The 24,029-nt window shown below is 41.9% G+C and overlaps 3 protein-coding genes and 1 long non-coding RNA gene across 10 annotated transcripts in view; 3 read left to right on the top strand and 1 right to left on the bottom strand.

Annotated features, from left to right (window-relative positions):
* CAMTA1 (calmodulin binding transcription activator 1) overlaps window positions 1-9,950 on the top strand; it is a 955,716-nt gene extending 945,766 nt beyond the window's left edge. For all 7 annotated transcript variants that reach the window (XM_037828625.1, XM_037828627.1, XM_037828624.1 and 4 more), the window contains 2 exons: window positions 1,688-1,866; window positions 6,731-9,950. In XM_037828625.1, the coding sequence (XP_037684553.1) occupies window positions 1,688-1,866; window positions 6,731-6,794 (243 nt within the window). In that variant the 3' untranslated portion in view covers window positions 6,795-9,950. The remainder of the gene's footprint in view (window positions 1-1,687; window positions 1,867-6,730) is intronic.
* On the bottom strand, window positions 8,212-11,276 carry LOC119528025. The gene is made up of 3 exons (XR_005215539.1): window positions 11,255-11,276; window positions 11,076-11,155; window positions 8,212-10,933 (listed from the first exon to the last, which is right to left on the bottom strand). It is a non-coding gene; the product is annotated as an uncharacterized LOC119528025 (long non-coding RNA).
* A 440-nt stretch (window positions 11,277-11,716) lies between these two features.
* On the top strand, window positions 11,717-19,144 carry VAMP3 (vesicle associated membrane protein 3). Its single transcript, XM_037828622.1, has 5 exons — window positions 11,717-11,880; window positions 13,671-13,752; window positions 14,702-14,860; window positions 16,211-16,262; window positions 17,470-19,144. Coding segments are annotated over exons 1-5 (315 nt in total). The 5' UTR covers window positions 11,717-11,878; the 3' UTR covers window positions 17,490-19,144.
* Window positions 19,145-23,219: 4,075 nt separating this feature from the next.
* Window positions 23,220-24,029, top strand: part of PER3 (period circadian regulator 3) — a 70,863-nt gene continuing 70,053 nt past the window's right edge. The window contains 1 exon segment of the mRNA XM_037828621.1: window positions 23,220-23,429. Within this exon segment, the coding sequence (XP_037684549.1) occupies window positions 23,362-23,429 (68 nt within the window). The 5' untranslated portion in view covers window positions 23,220-23,361.

Raw genomic sequence — 24,029 nt, 5'->3', positions numbered from 1 at the left:
TCCTAGTGTGGTGACATTTATCCAACTGTATGAATTGAGGATTAGCTCTTATATGGTCTCTGTCAATTACCAGTAAGGTCTTCTCTGCCTCTTTCTTCCATCAGGGAAGTCGTGATAGCACTCCCTCCATAGACCCTAAGTAGAAATTACTCTTGGGAGGCAGAGCATTCTCTGGGTTGGATTTATATTTATGAAATTTATATCAAAGAAAATAATGTCTATATTTATTTTACTAATTATGAAATTAGTAGTACCATATTTAAGACATTTAAAGTTTATACATTGAAAAATAATATTTGAAAATTTAAAGAATTCAGTTTTATGGTAGAATGTTTATGAAATAATATTATTGACCCACATTCCTAGGTTAGTAAGCAAAAGGACATTTAAAAAGGAGTCATCATGAGAATTAAGGCGCATTAAGCTACTTCCAGCAGCTTAGCAATCAGAAAATACCATTTGTGTCTTGAAATCTTTAGTTTTCAGTTGGGGAAGACTTAACAAAAAGCACCAAGTAGTCTTCATTGAGTCAAGTTCATTTTTACCCAGGGTAAAATTTTTCCAGGCTTAGCAACTAATTCATCCAATAAATGAAAGTGGAGTTACTGTTCTTGATGCTATCATAGTCATTTATCTTGCACACAGTAATTGTGTATATTTGAAGAACTTTCATTATTCACAGATATTTAAATAACAGCTTTAATTATTTCAGTTTATTTAGGTGTTACACAACTTCAGCAAATTGCTGAGGAGGATTTTAAGGTTGAAGAACCCTTATTAGAGTATACATGCTGAAAATATTATTTACTGGTTGTATTTTGGGTATATCTAACAATGTTACTCAGTCTTATAAAAGAAAAAGCAAGAAACGTCTTATTGTAAAAGAAGTAGGAAATAGTTAGAAATACACAACAGACATCCTCAAGGTATTGAGACTTAGTTGGCCTAAAAATTTAGAACACTACCTCTCCTTTTCTAGACAGAAAATGTTTTTCTACTTCCCCTTTCAAGACATTTCTTTTTTTGTGGGTTTTAGAGTGTTTTGAGAGAAAAGAGAGACCACTCTGACAGGCAACTCCTAGACAAATTCCTTCTTTCCCTAAACGTGGTGATATATTCTGGGATAGGGCTTCATGAAGTATGACAGTCACTACAGCTATTATGACCTACTTCTTACAAATTTCTGGCTTAGTTACCTGTGTTCAGGTGGGTGCAGCTATCCTATTGGAATAAAAGAACCTTAACTGGAGGAAAAAGAAGTGACCCTTTCAGTCACAAATTTTAAAACAGAGTTGTCTCTAGGTTTGACAAACACTTGACTTTGCCAGGAGCTGCCAGTCGTTTTGGTAAGTAGTGACTTCAGCACTGTTGTGGGCAGCCCTGTGAAATATCTCCAGTGGTCTGCTGCCAAGTCTGGAAGGTTATGCTTACACATTTTACTTTGTTATATACACTTTATCCAAGGGACAGTTCTCCAACAAGGTGTGAAAGGCTACAATTTAATTGAGAAAGTCAGCAATGTTCTAGGTCAATGGTGATATCACACTTCTTTAGTGAAGTTTGACATGAGATGAAGTTTCCACCTGGCCCAGTATATTCACCAAGGAGTAAGAAGTGACTGTGGAATGTGTCATCGTGGATGTAATCTAAATCTCCAGAGTAATTCTGTCTCACTTGCCTCTTTTAGGACGTGAATATTTTTGGAACACAGTGGTGTGTGTTGAATTGCAGACAACATGCTCTGTGTCATTCTTATTGGGCCTCTCTGTCTTTTTTGTTTTGCAATCCAAATGAGATTTCTGGAAAATGGCAAGATCTCTCTTTTCCTAAATTCCCCACAAGCTATTGCAGCTCTCAGAGCAACAGGTAACTAATTAGAAAGCCACATCTGGCTGCCCTGTATATTTTTGACGTCCAGCATTGCAAGAATACACCTGCTGAAATCCACTGACTCATGAAACATTTCTCTGGCTGAGCATTACCGAGTAGATGTAATGAAGCAGCTTTGCCTTCTGCTTTACCATGGAGCCATTGTTTGCTACAAGTTTCCAAAACAGGCCTACTTCATTTATTCATAAGTTGTCATTGGACGTCTGATGAACTAAACCCTGTGGGCTTTTGCTGGCTTTCGGTGCTGTTGCTTTACTACATCACTTCGTACATTGTGATGCAACATGTTTTTTATTTTTGTTTTTTTGGTAGAGACTGCAACAGTATCCCAAAGTGGTGATCATTTTCAACCTAGAATGCTTGGGGAGATCCTGGGATTGTTTGTGATTTTAATAGTTGAATGGTCACAGGTCAAAGTCTTGCTATCCTAATTACTTCAACTCCAAGCTAGGAATATGAGTCTTATTTGTATCCTATGGCCAAAAAGCTTATGAAGTTTAGTCTTACTTGTCTTATTCAGTTGCCATTTACTTATTAAAATAAGTAACTCACATCTGGGTCACTGATGTGAGGTTCAGAAATGTGGTTTTTGCAGCTCTCCTTGTTTTGTCAGTAGCCTTGAACCTATAGGAGCTATAGTTTGCATCCTGTATTTATCATCTTTATAATCTCAAGGGAATCTGCTTTGCCTGTCTTCTGTAATGGAATTCAGAAGAAAATGCAGTTATAATGGTTTGCATTTTAGATAATCCGGACATTTGTCATATTATGTCCATTTTTCAGTTCCTTAAGACCAAAAGCTCAAAAACTCTTAGCTTAGTATGTGTAACATACCTCAACAGAAGTTTTTTGAGCACCTGTGTGCTAAGTTCTATATAATAAGATGACCATAGGCACTGGATTTTCAAGTACAATTCCAATTTCAAAAATTTTGTTCTGTATTTACCAAGTTTGTTTACTGAAATTGATGCTTATAACACAGGTAATGTCAGTGAAACCAGTTTTATCAATTGATTTTGTTTCTGGCCTATGCAATACAAAGTAGCTGGTTTAATTGAATTTTTTTTCTCCACTGAATTTTTCATTTGTTTTTATGCCACATGAACTCACATTTGTAAGATATGGTACTAGTGACAGATAACAAAAATGACTTACAAGCTTCATTTTTTTTTAAAGCATGGTAAACAGAAATTATTACAAAAGAAGCAGGTACTCATTTTAGCAAATTTTGGAAATACAAATAAGGAAGGAGACTCCCCAAAGATAATTAACAACGTTAAATGTTCACTGTGTAAAGATTAATTTTATTTAATATATGCTTTTTAGCAGTGGCTCATTTCCTTGACTGATAACAAGGCAGCAACAAATTTCTGTTAACTATCTGAAACCTCAATTCTTAGCATTTGTTAAAAATTCTAGCATTAGATGGTGTTCTAACTTATTTCATTGTTTGGAGACAATATAGCATCAAAACATTTTATCTAATTGACATTTGCTTTAAAACAAAACAAAAAAATAAGCACTCCTGTCTATCTCATCATAATAATCTACCCTCAGATAACAGAAAACTCCGTTTATGATTTCAGTGGAGTAGACTGTAAAATTCTCTCAATCTCATGTAAACTCTCAGAGGTAAGTCAACATCAACATGGTCTGCAAATCGCAAATTAGAAAATGAGGCTAAAAATCTTCCATTTCCTTGATACTTAGGCACATTCTTTTCAGATGTTTGAGCCTTCTAAATCTGTCTTAAAATGATAAGTATTTATTTTCTCCAAGACTCATAAAGTCAACATAGTATCCTATAAAGGTGATACCTTGGAAATGAGAAAATATAATTGTCATCAGTTTTCCATAACATAGTCATCTCATACCATGGATATTTTCCAAATGCATGTTTTCTGTGAAGCCTTTTGGAGAAGCCAATAAAATAAGATTTTTTAAAAATGTGTGTAATCCTGAGAGATGTTATTATTAGAAGCAGTGGAATGGAGTTGCAAAACTACAGGTTTTGAAGTCAAACAAACCTGAGTTCAAATCCCTGTTCTGCCATTTATTATCTAATTTGAGACCGGTTCTTTAACTCCTAAATCTCAGTTTCTACATTTACAAACTGGAGATAATGATGGTAGTGTGAGGACTAAATAAGGTAGTGAGTATTAAGTAACATAGTGTAGCTATTGGAGCATAATATTTTCTGACTATTTTCCCCCCTTTTGCCAAATTTCTCCTTAATTGCTTTCTGTAAAAATCCCTATGCCATTTCAGTCATTTGTGTCATTTATAATGCCAGTATAGGGGTAACTTCATCATAAAACTAAGAACTAAATTCTCCACTTTAGCTCAGGAATTATGAAAGCTTAGAAAATATATCTGAAAATTGGAATGTTCTTTTTCCTGTGTGGACAGTCTTAATCTATCTCTGTGTATGGACGTGATCTCTCCTTAACTTAGTGGTATGTGAGGCTATCACTCATTTCATAGCAGAGTATTTACATGGTAACTTTAAAATCTTATGACTTTTTAATTCATTCTTAAACAGCAGAGAAAACTGCAAAAACAAATGTGACCATTTTAACTAAATCAAAAATGTTTAAGTTACCCCAGCCCTGACAAGCTGATTATGGATTCTTTGATATGAAACTGCGTAAAACATTTCTGGTTTATAATTCACTCTCTTCTTTTTAGTTCATCTCAGTGATGAAGTCAGTGAATGATAGTTTTTTAAAGTAATCCTGTTCACTCTAGAAAATTTGTCAATGGTTATCTTTGTGTTTATGCTATTAGATTGTGAGTTTGGAATTCATCAAATTCTAGAAATCTTATCAGTGCTGAAGTCACTGTTGCATATTTGTGAATAAAGTTCTGTACTAGTGCAGAAGTAAATGTGGTATTTGAAGTAGCGTGCATATTTTGCATAAATTCAGCAAAAAAGTCTGCACCAGTACAGATGTTGCATGTCTGGAAGTAAATTTGGCATCAGTGCATGCCTTGCATTTTTCCAGCCAAAGGGCTGTTAGTATAGATATTGCATGTTTAAAAATTGAACACAGAATATAGCATGTTTCAATTTTTAAAAAGCCATTTATTAAGTATGCATGTCCAAAGTAGGGACTTATAGCGATGCACAATTCTGTACTGTAATATGATCCAAATTATACTAAAATTTAATAATCCCTGGTGTATTTAATCATAAAATTAAAAACCAAATTAATACTTGGATCTAATTTTGAATATAGCAATGTATTCTAAATGTACCTGTTAAAATTTAATAGTTTTGGAAATATACTCTTTGTCACTGTCACTTGTAAATACCATGGCTAGGACCAAGCTGGACTTGGTGTATTTAATAAATAAATTAGGCAGATAAACAAAGTTTCAAACATTATAATTCTTTTTAGTATTGATGATAAAATGATAAAAGCTTTTCTTCTGAAAGAGCATCTTCTCTTTGAAGAGATTATATCAACTCTGCAGAACAGTCAGAAATGATTTTGCTTGGAGGTGGTAAATATAATTGTTTTTTTAAATTGCTTTTATAGCTTATCTACCATTCCACTGAATTCCACCCTCTATAAAATAGCAATAACTTATTACCAGAAAAGTCTTCTGTCCACCTTAGTGTTATCAAGAATGTACTTAGAAAGAAAACTAGCAATTACTTTAAAATAAAAATAGAATTTATTGGTATAAGATAACAGGAGAGACCTTAGAAAATCAGAAAAGTGTGTTTGGGAATTCTTGACCTCTGTATATGCCCACATTAGAAATAAAAATCAGACTTTTTCTTGTCCTGTTGTTGAGGTAGAGTATACCTGTCCTGAGAAACTGCCACTTTTATTTGGTTTAATATCCTCTCACACTCATTTGTGGAAACAAGTGTTAGTTGATTTGAAGCATTACAAACTGTGGCTTATACAACAGGCATTAACTGCAAAAGTTAGATCTTAAAGTCACACTTGTATTTACATCATTTCGCTGTGCAGGTGAGCTTTTAATTATTCCCCAGTATAAAGAAATATGCTTCCAGGTGACAGCCCCGTTCCTGGTGCCGTGTCTACATTAGTCAGCCATGTTCAAAATCCAAGAAAATTTTTACATTAAAAGATATAGATTAGAAGTGATAATCTATAATTTGCTGACCTGAACTCCCCATGACTCAATTTATAACAATTTCACTTAAATTTTTTGACTACAACATGTTTGAAAAATAGAGCAAAGTATCTTAACAGTATTGTATCCTGGGAGCACTGGAGGCAGTAACCTGAATGTATTTTGAAGTTACAGTGTGGAACGGGAGAAAGTAAGGAATTATGAAAATCAAAAAGACCTCACACTGCCTCAGTGAAATAGTGAGTTGTGCAGATGACAGTCAAGATCAAAAGATCTAAGAATCTTTAGTCTCCACACCAAGCAGTAGCTCAATCCCTAGGTACATCAAAAGCAGTTTCCCTAGTTTGCATCAAATGGGATTATAGGGCATTAGCGGTGCTCCACCAGGCTAAATAGAAAGTTATTTGAACAGGTAAATTTTTCCAAGATGCGCATGTTATTGTTACCATTGATAAGCAGACTTGGGGTTTGCTCTGTTCTTAGAGCACTTGATGTAGAGAGCAAAGTTTTAGTAATTTTGAAAAAAAAAAAATGACCTTATGAAGGGTCATGTCTTTCTGAGTATTTTTCCCAACAGTCTAACAGGAGTTTCTTTTGCCATCAATCCTCAAAAGCGTTTTTGGTTTGGGTTTTCATTTCAGTGGTAAGGGTAATACCCCTTTCCTTTATTTGGTCACGGTTCCACTCAGTAGTCATCTCCTGGTGCTCTGTTTTGTTTCTCTTCCAGAGTGAAAGAATTGAAAAAGGCCAAGGAACTTGAAGACCTACAGCAGCATTCCTTAGCAATGTGACATTGCTTTTCAGACTGTTTTCATTTCTGTTTTTAGCAGAGACATGCAACAAGAACAACACACACACACAAACACACACAATCCCTCTGCAGTTTTGGGGAGATCAGCTGCAGGATTTTAACAGTAATGTTTTGGTCATTGCATTTGCACTTTCATGGACAACTTTTAATTTGATCAGCAAGACATCTTGGAACTCAATCTTCTGTTGGATCGTGGGAAAACCAGACACCTGGAGGAATCTGAAAGAGGCTTCACTCTCTTAGGAAGAAGCCGTTTTCCTTCTCATATAGGGCTGTATTCAAACGTGTGGAACTGTACAAATATTTATACCAAAAATATAGATAAGAAAAGGTGGGGATGCATTAGCAACAAAAAAGAATGCTGCTCCTGCACCTGTCAGTGATTTCCAAGAAGCTGAATCTTTGGGATCGATTCTCAGTGGAGGGCTTAGACCATACAAATCTTTATTGGGTCCGTGTGTTCTCATTTCCTTCACTGTTATTTTATATTTTGTTTTTGTTTTGTTTTAATCTCTCAGCACACTTAATGCAACTTTTAAAATCTGCAGGTTTTTGACGTCTTGCGGGAATTTGCAGAGGGGTGGGTGTGTGGTAAACGAGTAATGCATGGGAAGTAATGAGAAACAGCTCCCAGAGTTTAAATTTATTTTCTTGTCCTCACAACCTCCCAGGAACCTGCAAGTATGCTAATCATCTTGTCCCTTTTCTCATGTTCAGCACTTTAATTTATTTTGCCTTACTTTCATGTGCAATGAGAACTACTTAGAGAATTGGCAAAGCATGTAGCTTTTTCTAGTAACCTTGGAAACTAGTCGCTCTAAGGAATCATAAACCTTGCCTGGACATTTGTCACCTAAAAGATCAGTGTGGTGCTGCGTTCTGGCCAGTAAATTCCATATTTTTGGCTATATCTCATCAAAACTGAGCAGTTTCTGTGTATATAGAGAAGGTAGAAATGGAAAGTGAGAAAATATTTGAAAGGGATTATATTAATTGCTAAATATTTTATTCACAAAGGTCAATAACGTGGCAAGATAAAATTATTTGTATAGTTTTGTCTGAATGAGCGAGAAAAATGTGGATGTATTGTTTGTATATATTGTATATATTAAAACAAAGAGATATGTGCATGAAATCAAGAAAAAAGAAATGAACAAAAGCAAAGCATTAGTGGCTATGGTCTGTAAAATGAAACAAAAAAAACTTTATTTCACTATAAGAGTACTTTATTTTAAATGTTCTTTAGAAGAACATTTTGCTAAAGCATGACTAAACTGCAAAAAAAAAAAAAAAGAGCTACTGTATTTAGACTTAGGAAAAAAAGGCAGAGTAACATTACTTAAAAAAAAAAAAAAAGGATATGTTTACATTTAATTTTGGCTACCAGGAATTTATTTTATTTTACTTTAAAAATTATTTTGCCAATGGTGCCAAGTAATGTGAATGCTAATCTTGCTTAAGAGAATTACGTTACTTTTGCAAAACAGATAATCATAAGATGAATCAGTATGTAGCTTAACACCATCCACTCACTCCAACAAAGAACACTCTGAATGATCAAAACCTGACAAAAGAAATAGAATGAAAAGTAGAAAAAAAAAGTCTCACGTTTTCAAATCTCCTGCTGGAAATCAGAAAATGTAATGAAAATTGCACAAAAACTAAAAATTAAAATGACGCAAACTGGTCTTGTAGAGATGTCATGGTATATTAATATTTCTATATAATGAGGAGCCAAAGAAATCTGATGCTTTTAAAAATTAAACTAACTGAGAGAATAAAGTTGCATTTGCTGATGCCAGTTTAAAATTCCCAGGTTAAGTTTGAGGATCAGTTGGTGTAAAGTTGAGATGATAGCAGTTTTGTTTGGTTCTGGCTACCAACTGTAAGTCAAAACTCAAGGCTTGTTGTGAAGCCTAAAAATATTCACAAATAAGCTTTTAAACTGGTGTCTTTACAAGGAAGGTAGATACACAAAGATTGTGCTAAAAACTGGGGTCAGTGCTCTTGGTGCCTTTTCTATAATTGTACTTGTTTTTTAATTCCTTCCTTTCACTGCCAACCTTGGATTACTGTACAGTATATGTCTTACTGCTTGTGACCAGCTTTGACAAGTAACAGCCCCACAACTAGCAGTCACCTGTACATTTGTAAACTGACCAGACTCGATTTTGTTTTTAAATGTGTGGGTTATGTTGCAGATGTTGCAATCCCCAAATATCTGTTATTTTACACAGTTTGATCTATAGGAGGAACACGAGTGATTTTCAAACACATGGCATTCACAAATGGGAGTAGACTATGAAAGCCAGCTCTTTAAGAATATCCTATATTAACACTGAATTTTAGATATGTTTATTCCATTATGGTAAAAAATAACTGACCTTTTGACAAGAGTAATGACCTCAGTGGATTTGCTTTAACCCTCACATTAATTATTTTTTTTAAGTATTTCACATGCTACATTATTCGCTCAATAAGTTAGAAGAGTCCGGAAGATAGAGACTTGCGAATGGAATTAGGAGGGTTCTTAACACAGGGGAAAGGAGGTAGGTTCAAAACCCACCAGTACAACTGTGAGTCCTAGGTGAGGTAAAAATGCACTTCCACTGAAATGAGGCAATTCTGATCGCTTTTTATTGGTTACAAATCTTACTTTTGAATATAAGATGATAGGCAAAGCGCAGCTTTCTTGGATAATCTGAATTCCCAAGTGCCAGGAGTAGGATTTCATTATAAAATTAATAGCTAATCTTATTCTGTCTCCTGAAGATTTAATTGCTATTCTTGTTACCCATTTGAAATCAGCTGTACTGTGTGAACGAAATAAAGACAATAACACAAACCCCTTTCTGGCTGCACGGTCGCTTACGGCAGTTCCACACAGTAGTTGGCGCCCAATGGGGGGTCCCTGAGACTTGCATGTAAAACTAGTCTAGATGTCTTCTTTTTTGTAAGTTTTATTTTTGTAATTGTGCATGTAAAGCATCATTGAATCAATGGATCTGTTGAAGAACTCAGCTGCTGGAAACCATGCAAAATGTTTTGAATTGCCCTTAAAATATGGAAAATGTTTTCTGAATGCTTTATATTCTTTCTGCTGTAAATTAAAAATGAAGAAAATTTCCCCATACTATGTATGTGTTTTGCTTTAACCTTTTCTGCTATTGAGATGAGACCCAAGGTTATCAGCACAAGTTTCAAATCATATGAAGTAATTTCAAGTATTTCCTTTGATCCAGATACAGTTGTTTTGACTGTTGAATGTTACAGAGTGAGTTTCAGATGTCCATGAAAAAAAATTGTTAGTGGAGTCACTGTTCCCAGAGCACATGCTTTTCATCTTATCTTCCCAGTCACCTCTCAACATCCATCCTTTATCTAAGACAGTGAAGTTATTTGAGAGATAAAGACACCAATATAAAGTCACCCTTTCAGCTAAAGTCCGCTGAAGTTTTCTTTAAAGGCATTTTCCACTTGGCTACTACTATCAGTCCTTCCTGAACACTCTCCTGATGTCATCACTGTTCATGCCTTCACTGTCTTTTCTTGTCTCCCTGATATCCCTCTTCCCTCTAACCTATCTCCTGTGTTATTGCCAGACAAACTCTGCATCATGGACCTCCCCACCCGGTGAGTCCTTGATGGTTTCCTAGAACCCGCTGCATTTAGTGACATTTTTCTTGCTTGTCTATCTCGCTCTTTATACACTCTTATTTTCACCTGTGCTCCAGCCTGCACCCTCCACTTGGTCTACGCACACCATGCTCATTTCCACTTTTCTGTTCCTGTTCATGCCTTGCCTGGAAAGTTCTCTTTTTAGCTACTTGCCCAACTCAAATCCCACCTTCTCTGTGACACTCTCTTGTTTGTTTTAATATACACTAATCTCTCCCTTTTAAAATCCTTCTATTTAGTGTTGGAAAAGACATTTTTCACCTCCCATCTAATAGATCCTCCAGTTGATGTTACATTGTGTTGTTTTAGTGTAGGACAGTGATTGTCTATGTTGGTAGGTAATGCTTTCAGTAACAAATACATTATAGAGTAACTCACTGCATTCAGGTTTGTGCTTCTGTCCCTTCAACCAAAAGTCTGAGGATTTGCTCTGGGCTGGGCCTGGGGAATACAGAAATGAAGAAACTACTGCCGCCGATGCCAAGGCTCCCATAAGCAGATTTGAATAAGGTCTGTGCAATGGCAAGTATTTATGTCACAACTAAGGCAACAGAGGAAACCTAACGCAAAATACCATACATACCCCGAATGGTCTTCCATCTCATTCAATCTTAAATAATTCCCTCTTGGAAAACCCTGTGTCCGCGGAACTGCTGGGTTAACCTGGACAAGTAGAAGCATACTGGCTGTTTCCAGAATTGTCAAAGCCGGAGAAATGGCCCACGGGCCCAGATAGCGTGAAAGGCCCCCACCCTCACTTACCCAACAGCCCCCCCAGTGCCTAGTGCACAGCGCTGCTGGGCGAAGCACTTCGGCGGACCACGCGACGGGTCTCGTCCTCGTTTCTCTCCCGTTCGCACGGGCGAGGAGCTGACGCGTAACGACTGCACTCGTTTCCGAGCGCGTCCGGGACCGCTCGGCTCCCTGCAGCTCCAGGGACAGTTATTTCTGTTACTAGGCGGCCCTCGCCGGGGAGTGAAGGCCCGCCCGGCCCCGCCCTCGGCGTTGCCCCGCCTACCAGCCCCCGCCTTCGCCCCCTAGTGCCCGCCCCTGACCGCCAGGCCCAGGCCCCGCCCCACCAGGCCCCGCCTCGCCCGCCAGACCACGCCCACTGGGACCCGCCCACTCCCGCCAGGCACCGCCCACTCTGGCCAGGCACCGCCCCTCCAGGCACCGCCGGCTCCTGCCAGACCACGCCCGCTCCCGCCAGGCACCGCCCGCTCCCTTCAAGCCTTGCCTTCGCCCGCCAGGCTCCGCCACTCCCGCCAGGCCACGCCCCGTGACGTCAATCCCCTCGCGTCGCCCGCCGCCCGGCCCATCTCCCAGACCGCTCTCCCCGGCTGCGCCGCTCCTACCCGACCCTCGCCCGCCGCCGCCGCCGCCAAAATGTGAGTGACGCGACGCGACGCGACGTGGGGCGGCTTCGGGCCCCGGAGGCAGCGACCTGCGGCCGGGACCCTCGTCCGCCGGGTTCCAGCCTCCGCTGGGAGCGGTCCGAGGCGGCGCGGGCCTGCGCGGGGTCTCCCGGGGCCCGGGGGTGGGCGGCGGCCTCGGGGTGCGGCTGCAGAGGGCCGGGGCAGGCCCGCGGCGATCGTCGGGCGGGAGCGGAAGAGGCGAGCGCCGGGCGACCCGGGGGCTTTCCAGAGGAAGGGAGCGCGCCGCCCGCCGCGGCCCGGCCCCCTGGTCCTCCTTGCTGCCCCTTCGCCTCCCAGGAGGAGCGGGCGGCGCCTTCTTTCCTGGGCGCCTACTCCGCGGGGCGCTGTGCTCGGCTCCGGAAATTGCAAGGGAAACGACCTCGGCCCCGCCTTGGGGCACCTGCAGGCAGAGCCGCAGCAGTTCCCCTCCATGAACTCGGGGTGCCAGCCTGGCCGGGGCGCTTCTCTCTCTGTCTAAGCGAAAGCGCTGTTGTAGCAGCCCTGGAAAACGCGGCGTATCCACTGGTGACATTAAGAGGAGGCTGATTATTAAGCAACACAACGAGCTTTTGTTTACTTCCTCCTCCCACCACCAACGGGCTCATTGCTCACCTATAGAAGAAAGAGGAATGGATGCTTTTCCCGGAGCGCCTTGTAGGAACTAGGCTCACCACACCGTAGGATGTCCTGCTGAGGCTGCTGTGCCAATAGAGCGCGGGGGTGGAGATCTAGGTCTGTGCGGTCACAGGGGACCTAGTTTGAACACAGGCTCCAACACCAGCTGTGCTGACTTTCCAAACCTCCCTTTACTCATCTATAAAATGGGAATAATAATAACTCTCGGAGAGTTGTAAGGATTAAGTGAGAAAATGCTTGGAAAGGGCCTAGCACCAGTGCATGGTCCTTCCCCATTTACCAGACACTAAACTGTGAGGGCAGAGATAGAATCTACTGCGTGCCAGTCTTCCGTGGTCTTCAGCAAGTGGTAGATATTCAACAACTATCTGTTGAATCAGTGAATCAGTAGCTCCCTTATGCAAGGCACATGCTAGGGGCTTGATTGGGATACGGAGAAGAAAATTCTCAACACAGGAATCTGAAATCTGTTAGGGGAGACAAGACTTTATGAACCTGAAAAATCACAGTGATGCCCACTAAGTAATGGAGGCAATAGTACATCAAAGCTAGAGTGGTCAGGACAAATCTGCATATGGAGGACTGAACATTGAGTGAAGATTTTAAAAGATGATTACATCTCAGAGAGCACTTTGCTTCAACTTGACTTTCCCGCTCTGACACCACCCCCACCCTTTTGCATCCCATTGTTCCTAACCCTGTTTGTGAAATGAATCCATTTCACCATATTGGGAAAAGGGCATTCTATAATTGGTCATAACTGCAAAAACCATTCTTGTCACAGTTAAAAGATCAGAAGAGCACTGAATGCATTTAAGTAGATGTGTGACTTGAAATAAGTAATTTAAAAAATGGACATTACAGTTCACCTCTCTTGGAATCAGGTACTTGAGTGGTACAAGGTTGATCCTATTAAACTTTCACTTTAGTTTCTGGTCACTTTTAATATGGGGGAGAATCTTGGAAATTACTGACAAATTAGAAGAATTGCAGGCAGGGCTTCATTTTTGGCTCTAGTTCTGATGTTAGAAATTCTTAACACTGAGAGTGCTGGAATAACATCTTTATACTTAGAAAAATGGGTTTGGAATCATAATTTATTCCTGCTTCTGCCTTTGATGTTTTAGGTCTTCCGGTGGGTCTGCAGGTTCAAACTCTGCCTCTGGCAGTAATCGAAGACTCCAGCAGACACAAAATCAAGTGGATGAGGTATTGCTTCTGAAATGTGGGAAACATACATTTTAAACACACACATAATTCCATTTAGAGAAAGAATTATGAAAGCATGAGTGTGAAGTAAATTTTGATTGCATCATAAATGTAACAAAATCTTGCCCTGTACTGTTTGCTCTGGAAGCCCTGCTGTAAGCAGAAGTCACTTTCCTGGTTTCATGCTTATTTTCCTGTGACCCTAAACACATACCTAAAACAAAACAGCCTCTCTGAGAACGTTTCCTAAGAACCACTTGATAATAGAGTTATAGAGTGTTAAGGATTGGGTCGATTGATTGCTCCAGCCAGGATTAATCTCTGACTAGATTTTCGATCAGAATGCTTTGTCCAGGAGCTTGACTTATCAGTTTTCAAGCCTGAGCATGCTATAGTATTCATCTCTGACAGCTGTCCACTGACACATAGAAGGCAGATGCTGGCAAACTGCTCTAGCCCAACAGATCTTTATTTGTTGAATTCTTGAGCTAGAGGACCTTTACAACATCTTTTGTTCTGTCCCATATATGCAGAACCACAACAGAAGATTGTTTGAGACATTCAGACTATGATTTCCATATTCCTGAGAACTGTTACTGTCCAACAAAGATATCTTGGTCTTTCTGCCTTTAGCTGCCCTAAAGAAAACAGGGCTAAAGTTACTTTAGATACTGTTGTATAGCATACAGTAATGTTTTGATCTGATGATGGTTTCATTGATGAACTTAATTCTGAAATGTTCATATTTTCATGCTAAGAAACCCATTCTAATGCTTTTCTGCTTGAAACTTTTATTTACAAAAATTGGGCCCATTAAAAAAAAAAGTTTGATCCAAAGAAATAGATTTGATCCAAATCTGATCTGAAAAAAATGTGCCAGTAAATTTTACTGGGAGTTTTTGCCCTTCTGTTTCGTCCTGGATAACTTGGTGTGGACACACTCCTCTAGGTGGTGGACATCATGAGAGTCAATGTGGATAAAGTGTTGGAGAGAGATCAGAAGCTCTCGGAGTTAGACGACCGCGCAGATGCACTGCAGGCAGGAGCTTCCCAGTTTGAAACAAGCGCTGCCAAGTTGAAGAGAAAATATTGGTGGAAGAATTGCAAGGTAATTCCCTTTTAACTGATATTTACGTTAAGTCTCCATTTCCATTCTCAGTCCAAATACTGAACTTGGATGACTCTGGGAGGTGGATTCTACCTCCCAGACATGGAAACTTGGGTGAACTGTGAGCCCAACGGTCTGACTGCTTACCTTTTTCCTCTCCCCACAACTAGGAACTCTACCTGTTCTGTAGCTCATTATTCTGGTTTGCTAATGTTGCCATTTTGCAAAACACCAGAAATGGACTGGCTTTTATAAAGGGGGTTTATTTGGTTACACAGTTACCATCTTAAGGCCATGAAGTGTCCAAGGTAAGGCCTCAACAATAGGGTCCCTTCGCTGAGGGGGGCCATTGGCGGCCGGAAAACCTCTGTGAGCTGGGAAGGCACGTGGCTGGCATCTGCTTGCTCCCAGGTTGCGTTTCAAAGTGGTGTTCTCCAAAATGTTGCTCTTGGAGCGTCTGTCCTCTCCTACCTGCAGCTCCTCTTCAAAATGTCATCCTCAGTTGCTCTGAGGTCCTTGTCTGTGAATTCCTTTATACAACTCCAGTGATCCAATAAACACCCACCCTCAGTGGGCAGGGTAACACCTCCATGGAAATTATTCACTCAGACATTTCACTCACAGTTGATTGAGTCACATCTCCATGGAAGCACTCAATCAAAGAATTCCAGTCTACTCAATACTAATACATCTTCCCCCATAAGACTGCAACAAAGAACATGGTGCTTTCTGGGGAACATAATATAGCCAAACCGACACACTGACCTTAAGAGTAAAATTGGAATGTCCAAAATTAATCACAGGCTTAAGCCCCTTCTGACCCCTTTCCCAAGTAGAGCTCTGAACACGGGTTGACATGAGATGGCTGGAGTTGATGGTCAGTTGGCCTTGATTCTCTGTATGCTCCAGCATCAAGGGAAAGAGCTGCTGGAGAGCCACCGTGTGCACGACAGAAGAGCACAAGGCACACACAAGGAGCATGGCCTAAAGCAGATTTTACACAGTTACCCGATAAACGTGCTGTCATCAGAGCCCAAGTGTCTACTGACCCCTTCCTTGTTTAGAAGTGACACTTTTAGATACATGGGACAAACTGAGTGGTCCTTCCTTATGTGGAAAACTTTTATGCACAAATAAATACCTATCCAGGGACCACAAATCATTTGAACATCTTCATGGAGAAGTAAGCTTTAGGCCCTAATTGACAACGTTACATTTAAGCTTTAAAAATTATTTCCAATTGTAGTGCACCTTAAATTCTCTATCAGTGACTAGAATAATATGAAAATCTTCAGTATGCACATTAATTTCTAGTTCTGAAATGTGAAATGGAAATATGTTCCATTACAGATGTGGGCAATTGGAATTAGTGTTGTGGTCGTCATCATCATCATCATCATTGGTGAGTCAGTCTGTTCTAAACTTACTGTAAAAGTCTTCTCTATATGCTCACAGTTGATTTCATATACAAGAATTTGGAATAAAAGTTCCCCCAGAAATGTTAGTTTATTCCAAGGATTTTAATTTTCTTCAGTACATTTTTTAAATACTTCAGTTTCGTATCAATAAACCCTGAGGTTTTCAATCTACATGCTAGTCCACAGAAGAAGTAGTTTTTTTCTCAGAATTGTCTGCATCCTACAATTCCTGTTGTGAGAAGCAATGCCGTGATTCAAAGCACAGTTACCTCTGACAGATCCTGGCCACACCACCAGCTGTGTGGCCTCGGGCAAGTCATTTAATATCTGAGCCTCAGTCTCCTCGTTTCTACAATGGGGACACTAATAGTACCTGCCTCATATGTTGATTATGAGGACCATGTTAGCTAATATGTAAAAAACGTGGAGGATGGTACCTGGCAAATGGTAATAATATATATGTGCTATGATTATTATTATTACTATTACTGAAACAATCCATTGCCATTTTTAGCATGGAACATGGGAACTATTTTATTTATTTTTCCCCCCAAACAGAGGCCTTTGGATGGTGGGAGCCCAGAAACTCCTCCTTAGGAGCTAGGGAGTTTATTGATTTCTTACCCCCTCTCAAGAGTCCTGGGGAGAGACGGGAAATTACCAAGGCTGATATACAATGTGTAAAATTGGAGAAAGTGTATTTGCAAAGCTTGCATGACCCACAACTGCAAAATCAGCTAATAGTAAAGGAGCAAGGCTGTACAGTTGGTAAGGAAAAATGGCAGAAGGTACATTTAGCTTAATCACAAAAACATTAAATGAGTTATGGCATGTTCATGCCACCTCATGTAGTGGCTTGGCAATCTCCACTTGGACATGTGGACCCCTGCCCAGTATTCTGTGTGGGAACTCTTTAGGGAAAGTTTCGTCCCTTCCTTTCGTGCCACACTGATGTGAGTGGATGTTTCCTCTGAACCAGAATGTATTGTTACCTGAATCCTTTTTCTTTTGACAGTCTCCTCTAGCCCTCTGTGGGGTGTAGAGAAGCCACTAGTAGGAAATAAGCCAAATTGATATCATCTGCAGTTGGAAACTTACTTGTTAAACTGCAGTATTCGATGTTAACTCTGGATTTGTACTGAAAGGCTAATCTGCTATTTCCCTGCTTTTGTCCATCTCCCTCCTTACTAGTGTGGAGTATTTCTTCATGAATAACCAGAGAAAGTCCAGCCTGCTGTCCAAGAAACCCCTTCAAGACTTTTGACTCAGAACCTGCTATATTATCAAGCTTACCTACTGTTAAATCTAAAATGATTATTTTTTGTTAGTTAATGTAAAGTTTGATTTCTAGGAAATGTGCTTTTGTTTTTTTTTATATGCACTTAAACTAGAAGTGTAGTCAGCTCAGCTCAGATTTTGCACAGTGCCTTTACAAATTTACAAATGGGCTGATGACGACTTCTTAAGTTCCAGAGTGTTGTAATCTATAATATTGTCACTGACTAATTGCCATTGATTCCAGTTGAGGGAATTTGTTCCAAGTTAGCTGTCTTCTTCATATGCATTATCTGCAGAACCATATTTTAAACCTTTGGGTAATCATATTTTCAACTTGTGCCTTCCAGAAAGAACACTACTGCTTAGCACAAATCTGTAACAGTAACAGGCTGTGCCTTATTTTGATATTTTTCTGATTCCTATAAGAGAACCTGCTACTGTTTGTAAGCACTACCGACTCTTTCACTGTGTGTAAGATAAGATGCTGGTAAAGATTTCTTATTCTTACTGTAGATATGAAGATGTTTACTTCGTTATTGTTATGTATCACTTTCTAAAATATTAATCAGACATAATAATCTCTTCAAAAATATTGTTTTTATAGAACCATGGCTATGACCAAAGTTTCTATTTTGCCAAAAAGTTAAATCCCAGCAAAATGTCCTGTAAGTGTATTACTGGCAGATAAATCCAGGAAAGTGCCAAATGGAGCTCAAGGGGCCCTTCAGAATTAAAATCGTAACCTTGCGTGTGAAACTTCTTGCCTTTGAAATGCTGTTCCGGGTGCAGCTCCCTTTCCAAAGCAGCATTTTCCCCAGGGGTTAGGGAATCTCATACTATAGATAAAGAGTTTTACCAGCAATTTGCAAACTATCGGCTGTGGACACCAATATGTTTCTAACAGTTAAGTAAGAAACAATTTGTAGCCTTCAAGCAAGACCACTTGTGAATTCAATCGTTATCTGGTCTGATCGTTAGTCCTCACGGACTGACATTTTGGAACTTGTGTCTTGCTTTTACTCCATAGTCAACTTCCCAAACCAGTCTTCTAAATTATGCTCTCAGTTAGGCTTTGGTCAGGGCTGGATAGCTCTTTCACAGAGGATAGTTAACCAGGGACGCTTCTTTCTTCGATGTCACAAACTGTATGCACAGGATGCTGCTTTGGAAATAGCTGTCGTCGTCTGAGACTTGAGGACTGTGAGACTTTCAACACCAGGGTGTGTGGCTTAAAGACCGGAGTGCAGGTACAAATGAAATGGGCAAAGGGGGCACTGAGGGAGAAACACAGAGGCCTTGCCACCCGTGGCCCACTGTTACCAGAATGTTCTAAGATTCCTGTTCACATGCTGTCACGTGACTTACAAAGGAGAAACAGCTGAGGTGCACCCAGATTCTGGTTCCGTTTCTTTAATATCTGTTCCCCCAACTCACTGAAATGATTGTTGGAGGGATGCCTTGCAGTCCAGCTGTCCACAAACAGCTGTTGGCATCGGGACTAACCCAGGAAGACCTCACTTCTATCTCTGTTCATTTAGCTGGGAACTTTCCCACTAGAATGGACTGAATAAAGTGTTTGTAAACAGAACTCTGGCACCTGTGTTCCTTGTAGAAGAGTAACTAGATCTGCCCTGCTGGTCCCCCACCTCTCCCTTATAAACACCAAACTACACTTGATTTTCACCATTTCCACCAGTCTACTCTCTGGGCACTCTATTCCCTGGCACCCAGTATTGCAGAACAAGATGTTTCCCCATACTCAAGTGAGCAGAAGCAAATACTCCCATGTGAAAACTGCTTTCCAGTACTGCAGATGAATAGGGAATTGCTTTCGCATGATTGTCAGAACTGTCAGGATTTGGCTGTTACCCAAATATGTGGTTTTTCAAAAGTGATGTATTGAGTCAGCCCTGTGGATGGCAGACCAGAGAGCCACCTGTGTGGGACCTAGGGTGAAGGCCATCTCCAAACACATGGCCCATTTGGAGTGTGCATCTCTTCTTTCCCCTCGGATATACTTCTACTCTTATTCTACCAGCCCAAGGAAACATCCTAATACAACACAGGTGAAAGCAGACTTTTGCTTCTGTTTACAATGAAACACTGGTTTTCTATAAAATTCTACTGGGAGATTTCTGGTACAACAGATCGACTTTCCATTGCCTTGGATAGATGGGCACTGCTTTTCTGGTCCGATATATCGTGTCCCAGAAAGAAACTAACTTTGGAGTTGATCCTTTTGTTCAGGGTCTGTTTATGATGACATCTATGTGTGAACTTTTGGAATTTCAAGATTTGGAAGGAAAATAATGTATCTACAATAAAATGCGCCTCTCTTTCTCCGCCCCTCCCTTACATGTCAGGGTTCCTTAGGGCTGGGTCCTCAGCCCACTTCTCTTTGCATTCTGCTTCCTCTCCCTGAACAATCTTATCTATTGCCATGATTTCTTTAATCATTAATGTGCTGATGACTCCTGGCCTATTGGACCTAGACCTCTCAAGCCCAATGCCCCAAAACGGAGTTAACATTCCCCTGCCTTCTGTCTTATGCTGCACCTCCTGTCACTGATAGTCTGTCCTGGAGAACAGCACCAGCACCCACCCAGTGTCCACGCCAGACAAGTCCACTGGATTTGGTCGTATTTTTTATCTTTTTTATCAGTCAGGATATGCTAGGGATATGCTGTGTAACAAACATCCCCAATCTCAATGCCATGACATGTAACCTGGAATATGCATGTTCTGTCCCAGTCAGCAGGAAGGTTCTAACCCTCAGTTCCTCAGGGAAGGGCTTCCCATAAACATTTGTGTCAGGAATATCACTGCAGGAGGAAAGGAACATGGGGGACTTCATAGCTTGTTAAGCTTCTGCCTATAAGCAGAACAGGCAGCTCTGCTCACATTTCCTTGGCCAAAGCAAGTCACATGGCCAAGCCTAACCTCAGTCCTGCCAGTCTCTGCAGAGAGGACAAAAGAAATGTTTGTGAACAGCCCAACAATCACCAAGTGTGCCTTCATGAGAGCAATTTCAGCCAAATAGGGGAAAATTCCCCTTGGCTCATCAGTCTTTTCTAGTGAGCTGCACTTGTTCCACAATAATTTTATATTTGCATCCCTAATAAAATATTTTTGGAAGTATGGTTATTTTTTAAAAATTGATTTTGCGTAGGGCTTGTTTGCTTTAAAATTGACCAGAGTTCTTAGTACATTTAAAGGTAATCATACTTATTTACAATAGACCCTAAGTGGTCACTGCCTGGACACCCCTGAAGATCAATAAAGTGATTAAATGAGAGGAAGGGGTACCAACAGACAAGGTAGGCTTTAACAAAGGATTATGAATACTGAATCTTTATATAATATAAACTTTTTTTTAGATGCTAGGGTATTAGAACAGCTAGAAGGAAATAACTGATATGGTGGAATTGTAACCCACAACATTCTTTGAAATATGCTCTATAGCTACTCGTTAAATTGAACTTTGGAAGCTATCACCTTTCTGCATATATCTTAAAAAATAAAAATAAAATAAAGGTAAGCATATTTATTTATAACAGATAATTTTAATACTAGCAAAAAACTCAACCTGTAAAACTGGAAGTTACTAGATAAACCAATTATGGCATAATTATGTTAGATGACAATTGTGGTCCCCCCCCCCCCCGATTCATTAAATAGCAAACTAAGTGCACTTAAAATCACCTAATTATCTTCATACCCCCAAGGCCATGCCAATCCCCTGTACTCCACCGTCACACCTATAATCTGGAGCCAAGCTCCAGATCCCAGTCCCCAAGGAAGGACTCCCCTCCTGCAGTCAGGGCTTCCCTCTCCTGCATCATTCTTTTCTCCCTTACTGAGTCATCCCATCAAACAGGACTTAATAGCAACCCTATTTTAAGAGCCTTCCCTTGACCCCATCTCTATCCCTTCAGCAAACAAATACTTTTCTACACCCCTTCACAGCAAAATCCCTCCACACAGCGCTCTCTACTTACTGTCTCACTTCCTTATTTTCTACTCTTTTTTTCAGTTCACACCACTGAAACGTCTTTATCAAGGTAACCCAAGGCGACCATATTGGGAGAAACCAACAGTAAAGCCTCTGCCCTTGTCTTCCTTTTTCTCACTAGCATTTGGTTCAGTTGCCAACTCTCTCCACGACCCCATGCTTTCCTGGTTTGCTTTCTATCTCACCTCCCGCTCTCCTTGCGTGGCGCTCTGCTCCACCTCGGTCGTGGCCTCTTCTCTAGCTGCACTCTCTAGGTGACATCAGTTCATGTTCACGCTGACGACTGCCAAATGTAAATTATGTCCATCACTGGCTTCCTCTTTCAAGTTCCAGTCTCGGAAATCCAACTGCCAACTTGACATCTCCACTTGTCTGTGCCAGGCACATCTCAAACGTAACATGTAGAAAACAACTCTCGATTTCTCCCTTCCTAAGACTTACCATCCCTGACTTACCATCTTAGCTATGACCCACCATATGCAGCATTACTTAAACCAAAGACCCAGGGTCTTCCTTGACTGCTGTCTTCTCTGTGAAACATACATTCATCAGCAAGACTCCGTGCACCCAAATGTAGCCCTAACCCAGCCACCTCTCTCCCCATCGTCAGCGGCACTGCTCTAGCCCAGCTATCATCAGCCTGTCTTGTAATGAACAGCCTCCTAACTGCTCCTTTTGTTTTCTAAGTCACAGCCAGACTCAGTTTTTAGATGTGTAAATCAGATCACATACCTTACTTAAAATCCTCCACTGGCTCGTCGCGCAATTAGGAAAAAAAAAAAAAAAAAAAATCCCAATCCCTTTGGCCAATGGCAAGATCCAGTGGGATCCGGACCCACCTGCTTTCCGACGTCATCCCCTCCTCTCCCTCGCTCTCCAGGCAAAGCCCACGCCCTTCTGCACCTCAGCAGCGCACTGGCTTCAGGTCGGGGCCCCCTGACCCCCGCGGCAGGCGCCCCCGACCACTCCGGTTCTACCTCACCTTCTCCGAGGAGCCCCGAGGGTCACCCTCCACCCACCCCGCTTTCACTTTATCCCATCACTTTCTTTTCCTTCCCTCAGAGCGCTTTCCACTTTCTGAGCTTACTTTAACTATTCAGATGTTTGTCTTTCTCAGTAGAACACGGACCCTGAGGCGCAAGGGCTTTGTCTTGCCCCCTTTGCCCCCAGGACCTGCACCCATCGCTGCCCAGAGGGGAGCTCAGCAGATACTTGTTGCCTGAGGAAGCCCGAGTTCCCATCTAGAGGAAAGCTTGGAAAAATAAGGTGTTTTCTCCAATACATGGTATGAACAGTCACCACCCTCTTCCTCTTTTACATACAATTCCTTCCGTTCATCCACAAACAGGGCCCACTTGCCATGCAGCAGGCCCGGGGGAGGGGTCCAGCCCGCACCGTCGCCTTCGGGTGGGTTGAGAGAACATCGGAAAGGGCTAAAAAATGAGCGGACTTCCTCTACACCCTTCCTTTTCTGGAACGGAGCCTCTTTTACGGACTCTCGTCTTCCTCCAGTTGTCAAATGAAATCTATAACTTTAGGAAGACCGGGGAGATGTTCAAGTTCCGCTGTCGCAATTCCGTTTTGAAAGATCTGGTCTGATTTTTATCTTTTTTTCTCACTCAGTGACAGACCTGTAAACTCTTAAAATCAGCAGGGCTTGATATACTGCCGGGTTCCTCCAGGCCCACGGTGACCTCAAGACACCCCGTTTCAGAGAAGGACGGTGCAAAGAAGTCCAGTTTTCTCACAGCCGGGCAGAAAACCCTTCTGAGACTGTACCTTAACTGCCCCAAATGAAAGCCCCTCTCCAGGGCCCGGTACGCGGAGAACCCCAACAGTGGGGACACGAAAGAAATCACAGGTAAAAGGTGAAGGCAGGCGAAGGCAGCACCGAAAGAGACTTAGAGCCCTTCGCTTCCAGGTCCTTCTTCCGGAGGCTGCCCGCGGATTCCCGGTGCCGCCCGCCCGGCCCTCCCCGGGGCTCCCCTACTCCCCTCGCCCCCCCAGGGCCGGCGCCCACGCCCCTCGCCCCCCTCCCCGGCCTCACTACCCACCCCGCCCCTCCTCCACGCCCCTCGCCCTCACTCCCCCTCCTGCCCCTCGCCCCCCCCCCGGCCTCATTCCCCCTCCCGCCCCTCCGGGCCTCACCCGCCCCACGCCCCTCCTCCACGCCCCTCGCCCTCACTCCCCTCCCGCCCCTCGCCCCCCCCCCCGGCCTCACTCCCCCTTCCGCCCCTCCGGGCCTCACCCCCCCCACGCCCCTCCTCCACGCCCCTCGCCCCCCCCGGCCTCACTCCCTCTCTCGCCCCTCCGGGCCTCACCACCCCCCCCACGCCGCTCCTCCACGCCCCTCGCCCTCTCTCCCCTCCCGCCCCTCGCCCCCCCCCGGCCTCACTCCCTCTCCCGCCCCTCCGGGCCTCACCACCCCCCCACGCCGCTCCTCCACGCCCCTCGCCCCCCC

Source organism: Choloepus didactylus, chromosome 2 (genome assembly GCF_015220235.1).
Source record: "Choloepus didactylus isolate mChoDid1 chromosome 2, mChoDid1.pri, whole genome shotgun sequence".
Classification (NCBI taxonomy): domain Eukaryota; kingdom Metazoa; phylum Chordata; class Mammalia; order Pilosa; family Megalonychidae; genus Choloepus; species Choloepus didactylus.
The sequence above is the reverse complement of the archived record's forward strand: the minus strand, read 5'-3'. Positions and strand labels throughout refer to the sequence as shown.